This window comes from Oncorhynchus clarkii, chromosome 22 (assembly GCF_045791955.1).
Source record: "Oncorhynchus clarkii lewisi isolate Uvic-CL-2024 chromosome 22, UVic_Ocla_1.0, whole genome shotgun sequence".
NCBI lineage: Eukaryota > Metazoa > Chordata > Actinopteri > Salmoniformes > Salmonidae > Oncorhynchus > Oncorhynchus clarkii.
Window position 1 is genome coordinate 42,088,575 of NC_092168.1, and position 22,793 is coordinate 42,111,367.

Genomic DNA, 22,793 nt, shown 5'->3' on the forward strand with positions numbered 1-22,793 from the left:
GGTTTTTTTCTTAGCCAAACGTGATGAACAAAACGGAGCGATTTCTCCTACACAAATAATCATTTTGGAAAAAACAAACATTTGCTATCTAACTGAGAGTCTCCTCATTGAAAACATCCAAAGTTCTTCAAAGGTAAATGATTTTATTTGAATGCTTTTCTTGTTTTTGTGAAAATGTTGCCTGCTGAATGCTAGGCTTAATGCTATGCTAGGCTATCAATACTCTTACACAAATGCTTGTGTAGCTATGGTTGAAAAGCATATTTTGAAAATTTGAGATGACAGTGTTGTTAACAAAAGGCTAAGCTTGCGAGTGTATATATTTCTTTCATTTCATTTGCGATTTTCATGAATAGTTAACGTTGCGTTATGGTAATGAGCTTGAGGCTATGATTACGCTCCCGGATACGGGATTACTAGTCGCAAGAAAGGTCTTACTCACGTCGGCTATGGAGAGTGTGATCACACAGTCGTCCAGAACAGCTGATGCTCTCATCCATGCCTCAGTGTTGCTTGTGGGTTAGAGTCCCGCACCTTGAAAGTAGCAGCTCTACCCTTTAGCTCAGTGTGAATGTTGCCTGTAATCCATGGCTTCTGGTTGGGGTATGTACGTACAGTCACTGTGGAGACAACGACCTCGATGCACTTATTGATGAAGTAAATGACTGATGTGGTGGACTCTTCAATACCATTGGAAGAATCCCGGAACATGTTCCAGTCTGTGATAGCAAAACAGTCCTGTAGTTTAGCATCTGCTTCATCTGACAATTTTTTTTATAGACAGAGTCACTGGTGCTTCCTGTTTTAATTTTTGCTTGTAAGTAGGAATCAGGAGGATAGAATTGTGGTCGGATTTACCAAATGGAGGGCGAGGGAGAGCTTTGTTCGGGTCTCAGTATGTGGCGTACAGGTGATCTAGAATTTTTTCCCTCTGGTTGCACATTTAACATGTTGATAGATTTGGTAGAACTGATTTAAGTTTCCCCGCATTAAAGTCTCCTGCCACTAGGAGCGCCGCCTCTGGGTGAGTGGTTTCCTGTTTGCTCATTTCCTTATACAGCTGACTGAGTGCGTTCTTAATGCCAGCATCTGTCTGTGGTGGTAAATAAACAGCCACGAAAAGTATAGCTGAGAACTCTCTAGGCAAGTCATGTGGCCTGCAATTTATCACAATGTACTCTACTTCAGGCAAGCAAAATCTAGAGACTTCCTTCCAACAACATGCGTGAGGAAACAGGGCAATAGCCCCTCTGCCATGTGAATAGCCTATATTCAGGAGCAGATGGGAGAATCTCAATTGCAGACTCCTTACATCCTCCTCTCCTTCTCAAAACCCATCCAACCAATGGGGAAAACACACCAGAGTTAAGAAAAAACACTCCAAAACAAAGCCCCCAAATTAATGTCTAATTTCCTTGCAGCTTTGACCTACTCTGAGTTACTCTCTCATCCCAGTGTGCCAAGTGAAAAGAAAAGTCTGAACGTAAATTTGTTTTATTTTTAAATGTTTTATTTATTTATTTAACAACGCAATTCAGTTAAGAAAAAAATTATTATTTACAATGACGGCCTACCCTGGCCAAACCATAACCGGGGCGAAGCTGGGCCAATGTGCGCCTTCCTATGGGACTCCCAATCACGGCTGGTTGGGATACAGCCTGAAATTGAACCAGGGTCTGTAGTGTCTCCTCTAGCACTGAGATGCGGTGCCTTAGACCGCTGCGCCACTGATTCATTTAAAGTTAATGTGACCGACTGGGTTGAAACCCGGCTATCCTGCGCGCTTGTATTACCCATTGAGCTATAGCCAAGGCATTACCTCAGGAAATAGCACAGCAGTGAAAACAAGTGTACAGTGGATGGTGTTCAGTGATAGAAAGGAGGGGTTGAATGGAGCTGAAGGATGGGACTAAAAAACAAACAAAAGATACTCTCTTTGTAAAATACATATAATATGTATAAGCTGGAAGTAGAAGCCTAAGAGTTGTTGGCCATTAGTTTACTCCAATTAGGGGAGGGATGGTAGGGTTAGGGGAAAATAATACAATTAAATATATTTAAAAAATAAAAATATATAAACTCAGCAAAAAAAAGAAACGTCCCTTATTCAGGGCCCTATCTTTCAACGATAATTCGTAAAAATCCAAATAACTTCACAGATCTTCATTGTAAAGGGTTTAAACAATGTTTGCCATGCTTGTTCAATGAACCATAAACAATTAATGAACATGCACCTATGGAACGGTCGTTAAGACACTAACAGCTTACAGATGGTAGGCAATTAAAGTCACAGTTGTGAAAACTTAGGACACTAAAGAGGCCTTTTTACTGACTCTGAAAAACGTCAAAAGAAATATGCCCAGGGTCCCTGCTCATTTGCATGACCGTGCCTTAGGCACGCTGCAAAGAGGCATGAGGACTGCAGATGTGGCCAGGGTAATGAATTGCAATGTCCGTACTGTGAGACGCCTAAGACAGAGCTACAGGGAGAAAGGACGGACAGCTGATCGTGCTCGCAGTGGCAGACTACGTGTAACACCAGCTGCACAGGATCGGTACATCCGAACATCACACCTGCGGGACAAGTACAGGATGGCAACAACAACTGCCAGAGTTACACCAGGAACGCACAATCCCTCCATCACTGCTCAGACTGTCCGCAATAGGCTGAGAGAAGCTGGACTGAAGGCTTGTAGGCCTGTTGTAAGGCAGGTCCTCACCAGACATCACCGGCAACATCGTCGCCTATGGGCACAAACCCACCGCCGCTGGACCAGACAGGACTGGCAAAAAGTGCTCTTCACTGAATTGTTGCGGTTTTGTCTCACCAAGGGTGGTCGGATTCCCGTTTATTGTTGAAAGAATGAGTGTTACACCGAGGCCTATACTCTGGAGCGGGATCGATTTGGAGGTGGAGGGTTGGTCATGGTCTGGGGCGGTGTGTCACAGCATCATTGGACTGAGCTTGTTGTCATTGCTGGCAATCTCAACGCTGTGCTTTACAGGGAAGACATCCTCCTCCCTCATATGGTACCCTTCCTGCAGGCTCATCCTGACATGACCATCCAGCATGACAATGCCACCAGCCATACTGCTCGTTCTGTGTGTGATTTCCTGCAAGACAGGAATGTCAGTGTTCTGCCATGGCCAGCGAAGAGCCCGGATCTCAATCCCATTGAGCACGTCTGGGACCTGTTGGATCGGAGGGTGATTGCTAGGGCCATTCCCCCCCAGAAATGTCTGGGAACTTGCAGGTGCCTTGGTGGAAAAGTAGGGTAACATCTCACAGCAAGAACTGGCAAATCTGGTGCAGTCCATGAGGAGGAGATGCACTGCAGTACTTAATGCAGTACTTAATACTGACTGTTACTTTTGATTTTGACCCCACCTTTGTTCAGGGACACATTATTACATTTGTTAGTCACATGTCTGTGGAATTTGTTCAGTTTATGTCTCAACTGTTGAATCTAGTTATGTTCCTACAAATATTTACACATGTTAAGGTTGCTGAAAATAAACTCAGTTGACAGAGAGAGGACGTTTCTTTCTTTGCTGAGTTATATATACATATATGGGATGGCAGCGTATCCTAGTGGTTAGAGCGTTGGACTAGTAACCGAAAGGTTGCAAAATCAAATCCCCAAACTGACAAGGTACAAATCTGTCGTTATGCCCCTTAACAAGGCAGTTAACCCACTGTTCCTAGGCCGTCATTGAAAATTAGAATTTGTCCTTAACTGACTTGCCTAGTTAAATAAAGGTAAAATAAATAAAAAATATACAGTTGAAGTCAGATGTTTACATACACCTTAGCCAAATACATTTAAACTGTTTTTCACAATTCCTGACATTTAATCCTAGTACAAATTCCCTGTCTTAGGTCAGTTACGATCACCACTTTATTTTAATAATGTGAAATGTCAGAATAATAGTAGAGAGAATGATTTATTTCAGCTTTTATTTCTTTCATCACATTCCCAGTGGGTCAGAAGTATACATACACTCAATTAGTATTTGGTAGCATTGCCTTTAAAATTGTTTCACTTGGGTCAAACGTTTCGGGTAGCTTTGCACAAGCTTCCCTCAATAAGTGTGTGAATTTTGGCCCATTCCTCCTGACAGAGTTGGTGTAACTGAGTCAGGTTTGTAGGCCGCCTTGCTCACACACGTTTTTTCAGTTCTGCCCACAAATTTTCTATGGGATTGAGGTCAGGGCTTTGTGATGGCCACTCCAATACCTTGACTTTATTGTCCTTAAGCCATTTTGCCACAACTTTGGAAGTATGCTTTGGGTCATTGTACACTTACTTGTGTCATGCACAAAGTAGATGTCCTAACCGACTTGCCAAAACTATGGTTTGATAACAAGACATTTGTGGTGTGGTTGAAAAACGAGTTATAATGACTCCAACATAAGTGTATGTAAACTTCAACTGTAATATCTCTCTCTCTCTCTCGCTCTCTTTACAAAAAATCTGGGAAATGATGGAGACAATTACAGTGCATTGCGAAAGTATTCGCCCCCTTTGAACTTTGCGACCTTTTGCCACATTTCAGGCTTCAAACAAAGATATAAAACTGTATTTTTTTGTGAAGAATCAACAAGTGGGACACAATCATAAAGTGGAACAACATTTATTGGATATTTCAAACTTTTTTAACAAATCAAAAACTGAAAAATTGGGCGTGCAAAATTATTCAGCCCCCTTAAGTTAATACTTTGTAGCGCCACCTTTTGCTGCGATTACAGCTGTAAGTCGCTTGGGGTATGTCTCTATCAGTTTTGCACATCGAGAGACTGACATTTTTTCCCATTCCTCCTTGTAAAACAGCTCGAGCCTGAAATGCGGCAAAAGGTTGCAAAGTTCAAGGGGGCCGAATACTTTCGCAAGGCACTGTACATTGATTGAAGCCACAATCAATATGTCATATTAATGCTGATCGACCCCCTCGCAAGTAACAGTAAATCTACAGTATGATGCAACTCACCCCCACCCCGTCCTCCTGTCGGTACTGCTTCCAGGCTCGGCCTGTGTCACTGAACAGGAGCAGGTAGCCGCTGACCCAGTCTGAGCTTCCGTAGCGCCCCTGTGTGGCGACGGCCGTCACCTCTATCCTGTCTCTGAGGTCCAGCTGCAGCCAAGGATGTCTATCTGTCACCTGGGGAGACCAGCCTCCCACTCCTCGGGAGACCAGAGAGAGAAACATTCCTTTTAGAATTCAGTCAATGCACAGTTTGGATCGAATTGTTCTGTCTTGAGTCAAGATAACCTTTACCCTGTGGGCCTCGCCTACCTGCAATGTAATTGCTGCTAAATTATTGCATTGGTGTCTGCATGGAGAGTATCATGTGTACGCTAGGATCCTCTGTATAGTGTGTGAAGTGATTGTTGTGCAATATGAACTAACCCCCTCCATCATGCTGCATGAACTAACCTCCTCTATCATGCTGTATGAACTAACCCCCTCCATCATGCTGTATGAACTAACCCCCTCCATCATGCTGTATGAACTAACCCCTCCATCATGCTGTATGAACTAAACCCCTCCATCATGCTGTATGAACTAACCCCCTCCATCATGCTGTATGAACTAACCCCATCCATCATGCTGTATGAACTAACCCCCTCCATCATGCTGTATGAACTAAACCCCTCTATCTGGAGATATATGGATTGTGAAAACACACCATTTGGCTTAAATAACATTTCAGATGCATCAGTGCACTTCATACACTGGTGAATAAAAAAACATAAGCTACTTCCAAACACTAATGTGAAAGTGTGATATGGCAGTGCTGTGTACAATTAGTAGAGTCAGACCCCACAAGCCACCCAGCTATCAAGCTGAAGAAACAGGTCAGCTCTGGCAGGAAGGTTCATTACTCAGCTGCTTAGGGCTGGGACACACCACCATGGGAGCAGATGAGTGCAGCATATCAAACCAGGTTCTGAGCCACTGAGGAAGCATCGTTTACAGAGCAGGATCATTCTGGTTGTTATAGACACACGTACTGTAGCCGAGGTCCAAATAACCTGGAGTCGGTCACACTCCAAGTCATTGAAAATCATTATCTAGTTACAGAAAGTAGAATTATATGTAGATTAATTTACTGACCTGTGACCCTTGTTGTTAGGGCTAAGAGCAACATTTTTAAATTTGTCTAAACGGTGCTGACGTGCAAACAGGACCGCATCACGGATTTATCTGAAAACCTCTCTTTTTAAGATGCCCATGAGGTGGAGATAAACTATCTCCATCTTAATTCAATAATAACATTATAGTTAACTAATCCTGGATGAAGATCTTTTGAATATGATCTCCTAGTATTACAGCCAACAAAACTACCCGGCGGCTCTGAAATCAGTAACACTTTTTATTTGATTTACCTTTTTGTAACACAAGTAAATGGTTTTAATTCGCCAAAATAAGCATATATATTTTTTTACATATTACATATTCATAGTAACATTTAATGTTTAAAAATAGTGCCATCTGACTTTTAGCTCTAACTATGGAGCGATATGGGCTATCAACTCAGTTCCAACTGCATCTGAAAGAGGAGACTCTCGACCTGGTATAGATATATTGACTGAAAGGTTCATATATATATATATATATATATATATATATATATATATATATATATATATTTATTTGTTTTTAAATGTTGTAGTTATCTTATCCATGTATTTTTTTTCAGGGTACATAGATCTATCTACCTCTGGTGCTTATTTCACAAAGTGCATTATTGATTCAATATTTTAAGGTTTGTATACAAGAGAGAGCATTTCTATTCCTCAATATTAACACGGAAGTATTTGTTTTGTCGGTAACTAGTTACTGAACAAAGTCCTAATATGTTTGAAGGATAGCGCATTCAGGGTTAAGACTATTACATGAAATTAAAAAAATATAACTTTCCATTGTAACTCACCATCTCTTCTGTTGATCTTGGAGAAGTGTGGAGCATAACTGACAGAGGACTGAGAGGAGCTCACAAAAGAGCCCCGGGGCAGCATGGATACCAATGGGCCATTGCAGATATCTGTAAGAGTAAAATAGAGAGTACATTAGTTCATGATTGGGTATAATATTAGGACCAGCATCATCTGATAGAGCAGGGGTGGCAAACGTAAAAAATCATATAGTGGGGCAAAAAAGTATTTAGTCAGCCACCAATTGTGCAAGTTCTGCCACTTAAAAAGATGAGAGAGGCCTGTACTTTTCATCATAGGTACACTGCAACTATGACAGACAAAATGAGGGAAAAAAATCCAGAAAATCACATTGTAGGATTATTAATGAATTTATTTGCAAATTATGGTGGAAAATAAGTACGTACGTACGTGTTTCCAATTTTGTTGCATTACGGAAAAGTGGTGCGTGCATATGTATTCACCCCCTTTGCTATAAAGCCCCTAAATAAGATCTGGTGCAAACAATTACCTTCAGAAGTCACATAATTAGTTAAATAAAGTCCACCTGTGTGCAATCTAAGTGTCACATGATCTGTCACATGATCTTAGTATATATACACCTGTTCTGAAAGGCCCCAGAGTCTGCAACACCACCAAGCAAGCGGCACCATGAAGACCAAGGAGCGCTCCAAACAGGTCAGGGACAAAGTTGCAGAGAAGTACAGATCAGGGTTGGGTTATAAAAATATATCAGAAACTTTGAATATCCCACGGAGCCCCATTTAAATATGGTGAATATGCCACCCCAACAAACCTGCTAAGATAGGGCCGCCCACCAAAACTCACAGACCAGGCAAGGTTTGCATTAATCAGAGAGGCAACAAAGAGACCAAAGAACCCAGAAGGAGCTGAACAGCTCCAACGCGGACATTGGATTATCTGTCCATAGCACCACTTTAAGCCGTGCACTCCAAAGAGCTGGGCTTTATGGAAGAGGGGGCAAGTACAAAATCATTGCTAAAAGAAAAAAATGAGCAAACACGTTTGGTGTTTGTGGGAGACTCCTCAAACATATGGAAGGCGGCACTCTGGTCAGATGAGACTAAAATTGATATTTTTGGCCATCTAGGAAAACGCTATGTCTGGCGCAAACCCAATACCCCGAGAACACCATCCATGTTTTTCATCGGCAGGCACGGGGAAACTGGTCAGAATTGAAAGAATGATGGATGGCGCTAAATACAGGGAAATTCTTGAGGGAAACCTGTTTCAGTCTTCCAGAGATTTGAGACTGGGACAGAGGTTCACCTTCCAGCAGGACAATGACCCTAAGCGTACTGCTAAAGCAACACTCAAGTGATATAAGGGGAAACATTTAAATGTCTTGGAATGGCCTAGTCAAAGTCCAGACATCAATCCAATTGAGAATCTGTGGTATGACTTAAAGATTGATGTACACCAGCGGAACCCATCCAACTTGAAGGAGCTGGAGCAGGGTTGCTTTGAAGAATGGGCAAAAATCCCAGTAGCTATATGTGCCAAGTTTATAGAGACATACATCAAGAACCTTGCAGCTGTAATTGCTGCAAAAGGTGCCTCTACAAAGTATTGACTTTGGGGGGATGAAAAGTTATGTATGCTCAAGTTTTCAGTTTTTTTGTCTTCTTTCACAATGAAAAATATTTTGCATCTTCAAAGTGGTAGACATGTTGTGTAAATCAAATGATACAAACCCCCCAAAAATCTATTTTAATTCCAGGTTGTAAGGCAACAAAATAGTAAAAATACCAAGGTGGTGAATACTTTCGCAAGCCACTGTATATATTATATCATTGTTTTTTAAGGTAAAAATGAAAACAATCTAAAATGACTAAAACCAAATCGAAACTGTGTATTAATAATAATGGACCTACAGTACCAGTTAAAAGTTTGGACACACATTCTACATTGTAGAATAATAGTGAATTGAAATGCATTTCCCGGTGACTACCTCATGAAGCTGGTTGAGAGAATGCCAAGAGTGTGCAAATCTGTCATCAAGGCAAAGGGTGGCTACTTTGAAGGATCTCAAATATAAAATATATGTTGATTTGTTTAACACTTTTTTGGTTACAACATGATTCCATATGTGTTATTTGATAGTTTTGATGTCTTCACTATTATTCCACAATGTAGAAAACAGTAAAAATAAAGAAACATCATTGAATAAGTAGGTGTGTCCTAACTCTTGACTGTTACTGTAAATGTATACACTCTTAAAATAATTGACTCTGTCCAGCTAACTAAAAATCACCGAAATGACAGTCAGAAAGCATCAAAATTAAAAACAAATATGGATAGAGGAATATTTTTTTTAAATGTTGATGGCTACAAAATATTAACAATTATTACAGACAGGACCTTGATTAAGACTGAATACAGCACATGGGGCAAAAGGAGGTTGACACCCTTGTACTAGAATCTACTACCATGCTTGTTAGACAGAGCATGAAAAAAGAAGAAGTAAGAAATAAGAAAAATGCTACTTTAAGAATAGTAACTGAAACGGAATTATCATCTTGACTTCTGTTCACCATTTTGTGGAAAATAATGTTTGCCTGCAAGTACAGCACACTATGGGGTCTAAAGCCATGTATTGCTAAAATAGGGGGGTTGCCTCACTTATCCACTCCATAAATCTCTCCCCAGCAGTCCATTAACTCAAGCAGTGACCCTTCCAAAGAGGACAGTAGAATTCACAACACAATCGGCAGCCCTGTGTGTGTATGTGTATGTGGCCGTATGTCAATCGTGTTCCCCTAATCCATCAGTGTGAGATTAGAGTACTTCCAACAGGCAGAAGGAGATTAAGAGGCCAGTGATCTGAACGTGTCAGCCTCATCTTCCACTGATACAGCCCTGCCCGCCAGGCCCCAAAAAGAGCAGTGAGCGAGGCTGAGCTTGCCCTGCCCGCCAGGCCCCAATCATCCCCCTCTTCAAATGGGGAAACACTCTAACCCAAACTGTTACAAACCTACATCCATCCTGCCCTGCCTTTCTAAAGTCTTCGAAGGCCAAGTGAACAAACAGATCACTGACCATTTCGAATCCCACCATACCTTCTCCGCTATGCAATCTGGTTTCCCAGCTGGTCATGGGCTCACCTCAGCCACGCTCAAGGTCCTAAACGATATCATAACCACCATCGATAAAAGACAGTACTGTGCAGCCATCTTCATCGACCTGGCCAAGGCTTTTGGCTCTGTCAATCACCGTATTCGTATTGGCAGACTCAACAGCCTTGGTTTCTCTAATGACTGCTTCGTCTGGTTCACTAACTACTTCTCAGATAGAGTTTAGTGTGTCAAATCGGAGGGCCTGTTGTCCGGAACTCTGGCAGTCTCTATGGGGGTGCCACGGGGTTCAATTCTCGGGCCGTCTCTTTTCTCTGTATATACAGTGGGGCAAAAAAGTATTTAGTCAGTCACCAATTGTGCAAGTTCTCCCACTTAAAAATGTTTCATCATAGGTACACTTCAACTATGACAGACAAAATGAGAGAAAAAAATCCAGAAAATCACATTGTAGGATTTTTTATGAATTTATTTGCAAATTATGGTGGAAAATAAGTATTTGGTCATCTACAAACAAGCAAGATTTCTGGCTCTCACAGACCTGTAACTTCTTCTTTAAGAGGCTGCTCTGACCTCCACTCGTTACCTATATTAATGGCACCTATTTGAACTTGTTATCGGTATAAAATACACCTGTCCACAACCTCAAACAGTCACACTCCAAACTCCACTATGGCCAAGCCCAAAGAGCTGTCAAAGGACACCAGAAACAAAATTGTAGACCTGCACCAGGCTGGGAAGACTGAATCTGCAATAGGTAAGCAGCTTGGTTTGAATAAATCAACTGTGGGATCAATTATTAGGAAATGGAAGACATACAAGACCACTGATAATCTCCCTCGATCTGGGGCTCCACGCAAGATCTCACCCCGTGGGGTCAAAATGATCACAAGAACGGTGAGCAAAAATCCCAGAACCACACGGGGGGACCTAGTGAATGACCTGCAGAGAGCTGGGACCAAAGTAACAAAGCCTACCATCAGTAACACACTACGCCGCCAGGGACTCAAATCCTGCAGTGCCAGACGTGTCCCCCTGCTTAAGCCAGTACATGTCCAGGCCCATCTGAAGTTTGCTAGAGAGCATTTGGATGATCCAGAAGAAGATTGGGAGAATGTCATATGGTCAGATGAAACCAAAATATAACTTTTTGGTAAAAACTAAACTCGTCGTGTTTGGAGGACAAAGAATGCTGTGTTGCATTCAAAGAACACCATACCTACTGTGAAGCATGGGGGTGGAAACATCATGCTTGGGGCTGTTTTTCTGCAAAGGGACCAGGAAGACTGATCCGTGTAAAGGAAATAATGAATGGGGCCATATATCGTGAGATTTTGAGTGAAAACCTCCTTCCATCAGCAAGGGCATTGAAGCATAAACGTGGCTGGGTCTTTCAGCATGACAATGATCCCAAATACACCGGCCGGGCAACGAAGGAGTGGCTTCGTAAGAAACATTTCAAGGTCCTGGAGTGGCCTAGCCAGTCTCCAGATCTCAACCCCATAGAAAATCTTTGAAGGGAGTTGAAAGTCCGTGTTGCCCAACAACAGCCCCAAAACATCACTGCTCTAGAGGAGATGGAGGAATTCCATGGAGGAATGGGCCAAAATACCAGCAACAGTGTGTGAAAACCTTGTGAAGACTTACAGAAAACAATTGACCTCTGTCATTGCCAACAAAGGGTATATAACAAAGTATTGAGATAGTTTTTGTTATTGACCAAATACTTATTTTCCACCATAATTTGCAAATAAATTCATAAAAAATCCTACAATGTGATTTTCTGGATTTTTTTTCTCATTTTGTATGTCATAGTTGAAGTGTACCTATGATGAAAATTACAGGCCTCTCTCATCTTTTTAAGTGGGAGTACTTGCACAATTGGTGGCTGACTAAATCATTTTTTTCCCCACTGTACCAATGATGTCGATCTTGCTGTGGTTCATTCTTTGATCCACCTCTACACAGATGACACCATTCTGTATACATCTGGCCCTTCTTTGGACATTGTGTTAACAAACCTCCAAATGAGCTTCAACGCCATACAACACTCTTTCAGGGGCCTCCAACTGCTCTTAAATGCCAGTAAAACAAAATGCATGCTCTTCAACCGATTGCTGCCCGCACCCGCCCGCTCGACTAGCATCACTACTCTGGACGGATCTGACTTAGAATATGTGGACAAATATTAATACCTAGGTGTCCTAAATTAAATCCAGAATCGGCCTCCTATTTCGTAACAAAGCCTCTTTCACTCATGCTGCCAAACATACCCTCGTTAAAACGGACTATCCTACCGATCCTTGACTTTGGTGATGTCATTTACAAAATAGCCTCCAACACTCTACTCAGCAAATTGGATGCAGTCTATCACAGTGCCATCCGCTTTGTCACTAAAGCCCTATATCCTACCCAGCACTGCGACCTGTATGCTCTCGTCTGGTCCTCGCTACATATTTGTTGCCAAACCCACTGGCTCCAGGTCATCTATAAGTCTTTGCTAGGTACAGCTCCGCCTTATCTCAGCTCACTGGTCACCATAACAACACCCACCCGTAGCACGTGCTCCAGCAGGTATATTTCACTGGCCATCCCCAATGCCAATACCTCCTTTGGCCGCCTTTCCTTCCAGTTCTCTGCTGCCAATGACTGGAACGAATTGCAAAAATCAGTTAGTTAGAGACTTATATCTCCCTCACTAACTTTAAGCATCAACTATTAGAGCAGTTTACCGATCGCTGTGGCTGTACACAGCCCATCTGTAAATAGCCCATCCAACCAACTACCTACCTCATCCCCATATTAGTTTTTTTTATTTTTCTGCTCTTTTGTACACCAGTATTTCTACTTGCATATCCTCATCTGCACATATATAACACCAGTGTAAATTGCTAAATTGTCATTACTTCGCCATTATTGGCATATTTATTGCCTTACCTCCTTACTTCATTTGCACACACTGTATATAGAATTTTTCTATTGTGTTATTGACTGTATGCTTTTTTATCCTATGTGTAACTCTGTGTTGTTGTTTTTGTCGCACTGCTTTGCTTTATCTTGACCAGGTCGCAGTTGTAAATGAGAACTTGTTCTCAACTGGCCTACCTGGTTAAATAAAGGTGAAATATATATTTTTTAAAGAGCAGTGAGCAGGGTGGAGCTAGCCCTGCCTACCAGGTCCCGATAAGAGCAGTGAGCAGGGTAGAACTAGCCCTGCCTGCCAGGCCCCAATAAGAGCAGTGAGCAGGGTGGAGCTAGCCCTGCCTGCCAGGCCCCAATAAGAGCAGTGAGCAGGGTGGAGCTAGCCCTGCCTGCCAGGCCCCAATAAGAGCAGTGAGCAGGGTGGAGCTAGCCCTGCCTGCCAGGTCCCAATAAGAGCAGTGAGCAGGGTGGAACTAGCCCTCCCTACCAGGCCCCAATAAGAGCAGTGAATAAGAGCAGTGAGCAGGGTGGAGCTAGCCCTGCCTGCCAGGCCCCAATACGAGCAGTGAGCAGGGTGGAGCTAGCCCTGCCTGCCAGGCCCCAATAAGAGCAGTGAGCAGGGTGGAGCTAGCCCTGCCTGCCAGGCCCCAATAAGAGCAGTGAGCAGGGTAGAGCTCCTTCACCACAACTCTTCTTTGTTTTTCCACAGAGCAGTGATCACTCCTGGATCATCACCGTGTAGCTGCTGAAGAGGATCCCAGGCCATAATAAGAACTGGCAACATCTTGATTACAATAATCACTGTAGTCTGTCCATCATTTTATTATCCATCACCCATCAGTGGTGGAAAAAGTACTAAATTGTCATACTTGAGTAAAAGTAAAAATATATTAATAGAAAATGACTCAAGTAAAAGCAAGTCACCCAGTAAAATACTACTTGAGTAAAAGTCTAAAAGTATTTGGTTTTAAAAAATACTTAAAGTATCAAAAGTACATGGAATTGCTAAAATGTACTTATGTATCAAAAGTAAAAGTACACACATTTTTTTTATTTTTATTGATGGATAGCCAGGGGCACACTCCAACACTCGGACATAACTTACAAATGAAGCATTTGTGTTTAGTGAGTCCACCAGATCAGAGGCAGGGGATGACCAGGGATGTTCTCTGTTTAGTGAGTCTGCCAGATCAGAGGCAGGGGATGACCAGGGATGTTCTCTGTTTAGTGAGTCTGTCAGATCAGAGGCAGTAGGGATGACCAGGGATGTTCTCTGTTTAGTGAGTCTGTCAGATCAGAGGCAGTAGGGATGACCAGGGATGTTCTCTGTTTAGTGATTCCGCCAGATCAGAGGCAGTAGGGATGACCAGGGATGTTCTCTGTTTAGTGAGTCTGCCAGATCAGAGGCAGGGGATGACCAGGGATGTTCTCTGTTTAGTGAGTCTGTCAGATCAGAGGCAGTAGGGATGACCAGGGATGTTCTCTGTTTAGTGAGTCTGTCAGATCAGAGGCAGAAAGGATGACCAGGGATGTCCTCTTGATAAGTGAGTGAATTTGACAATTTTCCTGTCATAAAGTAATGAGTACTTTTGGGTGTCAGGAAAAATGTATGGAGTAAAAAGTACATTATTTTATTTAGGAATGTAGTGAAGTAAAAGTAAAATAGTAAAGTAAAATACAGATACCCCCCCAATAGTTAAGTTGTACTTTAAAGTATTTTTTACTTAAGTACTTTACACAACTGATACCCATTACATCATTTTGTTTTGGATGACGTCCATGCTGGAGCTATCCTCCTAGAAACATTTCCACTGAATAATGACCATTCATTTGGTAGAAAACAACGTCATGTTGAAAATGACATCGGAAGGCTGTTTGATACTGCGGAAGTGTCTTTGAGGACAGCCCACTGCATTTCATCTGACCTAAATTTGCAGCACTTAGATCACTTGCGAGGAAATGTCCCTGAACGTTGATTTACAGATCGACTGAAATGGATCGAGCTGTTCTTTTAAAGACCCAGATATAAACATGCAGCGCTATAGCCACAGATGCACAACATCAGAGACAATTCCCAACATGACTTCACAACTATACATTAAAGTTGTAATCTCAATGTTATTAAACATTTTGTGACAAATCTGTTTAAATGTTATCAATTTCGAGTTTCATCCTTACTTTAATCCATGCTTACTACTCACTCTAAGCATGACTCTCTCTCTCTCTATTGCTATCTCTATCTAACTATTGCATCTATATCTATTTATCTCTCTCTATCTATTTATCTCTCTCTCTATTTATAGCTCTATATATCTCTCTATTTATCTTTCTCTGTCTATTACATCTATATCTATTTATATATATTTATATATCTCTCTATCTATATCTATTTATATATATATATATTTATATATCTCTCTATCTATCTCTCTATATATATATATATATATATATGAGATATATATATATATATATATGTATAGAGATATATATATATATATGTATAGAGATATATATAGATGTATAGAGATATATATATATATATATATATATATATATATATATATATATATATATATATATATATATATATATATATCTCTATCCATCCATGTCTTTTTATATAATCTCACACAATCCATCAGGCTCTGGGGATCATGGGGCCCCTTCCACACAAAGCCACCACCTTTGATCCTGATGTCCTTCTCACAAACCAGGGGCTTGGCAACATCCTCATAAATGTCAGGTTAGTCTTTCACCTCCTGCTCCATTACACCAAAATATAAAACACATGCAGTATGAGACCTTGGTACAGTGGAAAGGGTAAAGCAATACAACTGTTATGCCACAGCAGCAAACGTAAAGCAATCGGTAAGGACATAACTCGTACAGGTACCTGAATACAAAGACAATATCGGAAGTTCACTTATAATAATACTTGTTTTATGAACAGTGTTTTTGTTTATAGGCTCCATCTAGTTTTTGCCACTGAGATAAAACGCTGGGCTGTCAATCAGGAAGAATTATGGTCAAAGGATGGTTTGCCTGTAGAGCTGCACTGCTCTGCTCAGTGCCTCCTTGCCCTTGGATAATTTAAAATCTCTCCAAGCTATGAATGTGATCGTGCCACGGCAAACTCGCTATGCAAAGTGGATGAGGTTGGTTTAGATCTTAAACCACACACACTCATAAGCGTGTTTGTGCACACACACACACACACACACACACACACACACACACACAATTTGAGAGAAAGGACATAAACGCACACAAAGAAAGCCAAACCATCAGGCCCTTGTATAAACTCAGAGCTCAGATCCTGTTAGGGCATACTGTAGCAGCACTGTGTGATGTGAGAACCCACAACAGTCAGAGACATCTTGATACCTCCAGGCTAGTAGAACATAGCTGGGGTTATCAGTGATTGTGTTTGGGATAAAAAGAAAAGAAGCAGCACTTCCCTCCACCCCCCCCTATGTTCCCCAAGGTGTGCCATCATGCAGTTATGCATGGTAAGATGGATGGCTGTGAACACATTTAGATGCACACAGTGAGCTCTCTCCTTCCTATTTGGCCTATACGCTGTACACCAATTAATAACAAGGACCATAAAGGACATATTTTGTCATGTAAAACAATGACCCGTATCTCATTTAGTCAAATCAAATCAAATGTAATTTGTCACATGCGTCATAAACAACAGGTGTAGACTAACAGTGAAATGCTTACTCGCAGGCCCTTCCCAATAATGCAGAGAGAGGGAAAAAATGTAGAAACAATAGAAAAAGAACGGGGTACCAGTACCGAGTAGATGTGCCTGGGTACGAGGTAACTGAGGTAGATATGTCATCTGCTTTACGTTTTAATGTACAGAGTTGCTGGAACACAATTCAAAATACATTTCAAGTTGATGTTCTGGTGCCGTTCAGGCAATTTAAAGTATTGATTAGGGACTTATTGGTGGAGGAATGTAACTGTTTTTCAGGATGATTTGTGATGTTTTATTTGCGCTTCCCATGACTGGGTTTTTGTATTTAGATTGGATTGATACAGTATATTGATAGATAGGATATAGTTTGGGTATAATGTGTATATTTACGTTGTATTATACAGGGCACATTTGCAAAAGAGACCTAGGTCTCAATAAGTCTTCCCTGTTATAGGATAAAAACAAATATAGGTAGGAATAAAGTGACTAGACAACAGGATATATAATAGACAATAGCAGCAGTCTACTGTAGGTAGGGGTAAAGTGACTAGACAACAGGATAGATAATAGACAGTAACAGCAGTCTACTGTAGGTAGGGGTAAAGTGACTAGACAACAGGATAGATAATAGACAGTAGCAGCAGTATACTGTAGGTAGGGATAAAGTGACTAGATAATAGACAGTAGCAGCAGTATACTGTAGGTAGGGGTAAAGTGACTAGACAACAGGTTAGATAATAGACAGTAATAGCAGTATACTGTAGGTAGGGATAAAGTGACTAGACAACAGGTTAGATAATAGATATAACAGCAGTATACTGTAGGTAGGGGTAAAGGATAGATAATAGACAGTAGCAGCAGTATACTGTAGGTAGGGATAAAGTGACTAGACAACAGGATAGATAATAGACATACCAGCAGTATACTTTAGGTAGGGATAAAGTGACTAGACAACAGGATAGATAATAGACATAGCAGCAGTATACTGTAGGTAGGGGTAAAGGACAGATAATAGACAGTAACAGCAGTATACTGTGGGTAGGGGTAAAGTGACTAGACAACAGGATAGATAATAAACAGTAGCAGCACTGTGTGTGATGAGTCAAAATACACAGATAGTTAAATAGTTAACCAATAGCTACCCGGACTAACTATTTAGGTGTCTTCTGGCTTGGGAGTAGAAGCTGTTCAGAGTCCTGTTGGTTCCAGACTTGGTGCATCGGTACCGCTTGCCGTGCGGTAGCAGAGAGAACAGTCTATGCCTATCTATCCACTAAACACTGCCCTTAATTCTACTTTTCACACTATATTTTGTCACTTTTTCAGAGGATCTCTATGGTGGATGATGAATTTGAAAACTAACTTGCTCTCTTGAAAATATGCAAATACTTTTTACAACACAAATGCCCATGAATTGACTTCCATCCCTAACGCTGCTCATTAGCCCGTATTCCCTCCAAACTCTTAGTTCTAAACAAACTTTGCTCCACAAAGAAATCAACAAACTGCATATTGTAGCGTATGCAGCTGTAATATTTTTTGCTCCGTTTCAGGCCTCTGTACACCTGACAATGTCTAAGCAGCATGGTGGGAGTGGAGGATGGAGAGCTGTTTAAATACTGACACTAAACAGAAGGAACACCACTATACTGTCTGTTAAGGTGAAAGTGTCTCTGTCTCAGTATTATATCTACGGAAGTATAAAGAAAGACTGTCCCCCTGAGACTTAGACGCTCAAAGGAGCTTCCCGAGTGTTAGCCACAGCAGGTGCTGTCTACCTCCTGTCAACGCCTTCTGTCCACCCCCAGTCTACCCCCCTGTCCACCCCTAGTCCACCCCCGTCTACCCCCCTGTCCACCCCCGTCCACCCTCAGTCTACCCCCCAGTCTACCCCAATGTCTGCGCGCTCCTCTACGCACCCACCTACCTCCTTGTCTACCCCACCCACCACGTCTACCACCCATCTACACCTGTCTACCCCCTCCTCGTCTACCCCCCCACCCCGTCTACCACCCATTTACACATGTCTACCCCCTCCTCGTCTACCCCCCCACCCATCTACACCTGTCTACCCCCTCCTCGTCCACCCCCCCACCCCGTCTACCACCCATCTACACCTGTCTACCCCCTCCTCGTCTATCCCCCACCCCGTCTACCACCCATCTACACCTGTCTACCCCCCCACCCCATCTACCACCCATCTACACCTGTCTACCCCCCCACCCCGTCTAAAACCCATCTACACCTGTCTACCCCTTCCTCGTCTACCCCCCCACCCCGTCTACCCCCGTGTCTAGCCCCCTGTCTTCCCATAATGCCTCAGTTCCACCAGGATCCAGAGGAACAACGGTATAATCCAGTACAGAATGTGTCTATGTCTCCGGTTGGTATAGATAGACTAGCATCTGATACCTCACATGGATTAATAGACTGGTCCATCTCATCTCTGTTCTGGCAGAGCCATGGCTGAGGTATCAGTTGACAATTAGGCTACAGACACAGGCTGAATTCGAGAAAGTGTAGGTCGATACATGTGATTGAGAAACACAGCGCTGTACTGTATCACTTTATATCCAATAATGTGTTCGATAGAGCGAGCAGCAAAACAGTTCAGAGAGAGAGAGAGAAAGTAGCGATAACTGATCTGAGGGCTGACATGTGTAGGATTACTTATAGACCGACAGATCACATGACTATCACACACTTCATTAATTCAAGTCATTTTTCACAGGTGGAGAGAATTCTCAAATCAATGCTTAAAGGACAAGTAACACAGTGGGTTCTATTTTCAGCTGGCGGTAAAGGAGGAGTAAAAAACGCATGTCAATATGGCAATTTACCTGTCAAACATCAGCTCGTATACGCTGAGGTGGGAGAGGTGGAAGGAAATATTTTAGGTGTCCTTAAAAACTTGTACCAATATACCAATTTCAGTCAGAGCAAGTAGGGATATTTAAGACCAACCAAAATCTGATGTTAGAGGTAACGCAATTGGTTATGAAATTGATTTAGCCAGCCCTGGCCAGTATGTATATCACCAATATTTAATTAAATATCACGAGCAGCAGAACAGTCTGCAGAAATTACATTTTTTTATTAACATTGGACATTATTGTTGTCCAGCTTCTGTGAAAAGTTTGGACTCAATATCAGCGACGCCCATTGCATGAAGGGGTTTCTGTCACGTTTAATCCTTCTCCGGCGCTCTAGGTCACCAGGATGCTCATAATGGCGCCAACCTGTCATCATCACCAGCGCATCATCATACTCACCTGTACTCCATCACCTCCCTGATCACCTTCACTATATACAGTTGAAGACGGAAGTTTACATACTCTTCGGTTGGAGTAATTAAAACTCATTTTTCGACCACTCCACAAATTTCTTGTTAACTTCTTGGAACTCTGGGGGCGGTATTTCATTATTGGATAAAAAAAACGTTCCCGTTTTAAGCGCGATATTTTGTCACGAAAAGATGCTCGACTATGCATATAATTGACAGCTTTGGAAAGGAAACACTCTGACGTTTCCAAAACTGCAAAGATATTGTCTGTGAGTGCCACAGAACTGATGCTACAGGCGAAACCAAGATGAAATTTCAAACAGGAAGTGCCCCAGATTTTGAAGGCGCTGTGTTCCAATGACTCCTTATATGGCTGTGAATGGGCCACGAATGAGCTTAGACTTTCTGTCGTTTCCCCATAGTGTCGACAGCATTGTGACGTATTTGTAGGCATATCATTGGAAGATTAACCATTTTACACTACATTTACCAGGTGGTCGCTTGGTGTCCTCCTTCGCAATTATTGCGTAATCTCCAGCTGCAGTATTTTTCAGTTTCCTCCCGAGGATAAACCCAACTGCCACGAATGATTTATCATCGAATAGATATGTGAAAACACCTTGAGGATTGATTCTAAACAACGTTTGCCATGTTTCTGTCGATATTATGGAGTTAATTTGGTAAAAAGTTTGGCGTTGTAGAGACTGCATTTTCGGATATTTTTCTTAGCCAAACGTGATGAACAAAACGAAGCGATTTCTCCTACACAAATAATATTTTTGGAAAAAATGAACATTTGCTATCTAACAGAGTCTCGTCATTGAAAACATCCGAAGTTCTTGAAAGGTAAATGATTTTATTTGAATGCTTTTCTTGTTTTTGTGAAAATGTTGCCTGCTGAATGCTAGGCTTAATGCTATGCTAGGCTATCAATACTCTTACACAAATGCTTGTGTAGCTATGGTTGAAAAGCATATTTTGAAAATCTGAGATGACAGTGTTGTTAACAAAAGGCTAAGCTTGTGAGTGAATATATTTCTTTCATTTCATTTGCGATTTTCATGAATAGTTAAAGTTGCGTTATGGTAATGAGCTTGAAGCTATGATTACGCTCCCGGATACGGGTTTGCTCGACGCTAGAGGTTAACAAACTATAGTTTTGGCAAGTCAGTTAGGACATCTACTTTGTGCATGACACAAGTGATTTTTCTAACAATTGTTAACAGACAGATTATTTATTTCACTGATAATTCACTGTAACACAATTTCAGTGGGTCAGAACATACACTAAGTTGACTGTGCCTTTAAACAGCTTGGAAAATTACAGAAAATTATATCACGGCTTTAGAAGCTTCTGATTGACATCCTTTGAGTCAATTGGAGGTGTACCCGTGGATGTATTTCAAGGCCTACCTTCAAACTCAGTGCCTCTTTGCTTGACATCATGGGATTTTTTTTTTAAAAGACCTCAGAAAAAAAATTGTAGACCTCCACAAGTTTTGTTCATCCTTGGGAGCAATTTCCAAATGCCTGAAGGTACCACGTTCATCTGTACAAACAATAGTACGCAACACTAAACATCATGGGAACACACAGCCATCATACCACTCAGAAAGGACACGCGTTCTGACTCCTAGAGATGAACGTACTTTGGTGTGAAAAGTGCAAATAAATCCCAGAACTTCAAAGGACCTTGTGAAGATACTGGAGGAAACAGGTACAAAAGTATCTATTTCCACAGTAAAAAGAGTCGACATAACCTGAAAGGTCACACAGCAAGAAAGAAGTCACTGCTGCAAAAGCGCCCAAAAAAGCCAGACTACAGTTTGCAATTGCACATGAGGACAAAGATCGTACTTTATGGAAAAATGTCCTCTGGTCTGATGAAACAAAAATAGAACTGTTTGGACCTAATGACCATCATTATATTTGAAGGAAAAAGGGGGAGGCTTGCAAGATGAAGAACACCATCCCAACTGTGAAGCACGGGGTGGCAGCATCATGTTGTGGGGGTGCCTTGTTGCAGGAGGGACTGGTACACTTCACAAAATAGATGGCATCATTAGGCAGAAAAATTATGTGGATGTATTGAAGCAAAATTTCAAGACATCAGTCAGGAATTTATAGCTTTATAAGCATACTTCCAAAGTTGTGGCAAAATGGCTTAAGGACAATAAAGTCAAGGTATTGGAGTGGCCATCACAAAGCTCTGACCACAATCCTATAGAAAATTTGTGGGCAGAACTGAAAAAGCGTGTGCGAGCATGGAGGCCTCCAAACCTGACTCAGTTACACCAGCTCTGTCAGGAGGAATGGGCCACAATTCATCCAACTTATTGTGGGAAGCTTGCGGAAAGCTTCCCGAAACAATTGACCCAAGTGTAACAATTTAAAGGCAATGCTTCCAAATTCAAATTGAGTGTATGTAAACGTCTGACCCACTGGGAATGTGATGAAAGAAATAAAAGCTGAAATAAATTATTCTCTTTACTATTATTCTGACATTTCACATTCTTAAAATTAAGTGGTGATCCTAACTGACCTAAGAGAGTGTCACGTTCGGCATAAGGACCAGACCAAGACGCAGCGTACATTCTCTTTTTAATGACTGAACAACAAACAACCAAACACAACATGAAGCTATACAAACTAGTGTTGACAGGCAACTAATCAGACAAGATCACACAACTAACAATGGGGAAAATGGCTAGCTAAGTATGGTCTCCAATCAGAGACAACGATAAACAGCTGTCTCTGATTGGGAATCATATCAGGCCAACATAGACATACAAAAACCATAGATGACAAAAACCCTAGACATACAACAACTAGAGCACCCACCCTAG

At 41.6% G+C, this 22,793-nt stretch overlaps 1 protein-coding gene across 1 annotated transcript in view; it reads right to left on the reverse strand.

Annotated features, from left to right (window-relative positions):
- Positions 1-22,793, reverse strand: part of LOC139380300 (contactin-associated protein-like 5) — a 109,997-nt gene that overhangs the window by 56,858 nt on the left and 30,346 nt on the right. The window contains exons 2-3 of the mRNA XM_071122887.1: positions 6,938-7,048; positions 4,990-5,183 (exon numbers count right to left, since the gene is read on the reverse strand). Coding sequence (XP_070978988.1) covers positions 4,990-5,183; positions 6,938-7,048 — 305 coding nt within the window. The remainder of the gene's footprint in view (positions 1-4,989; positions 5,184-6,937; positions 7,049-22,793) is intronic.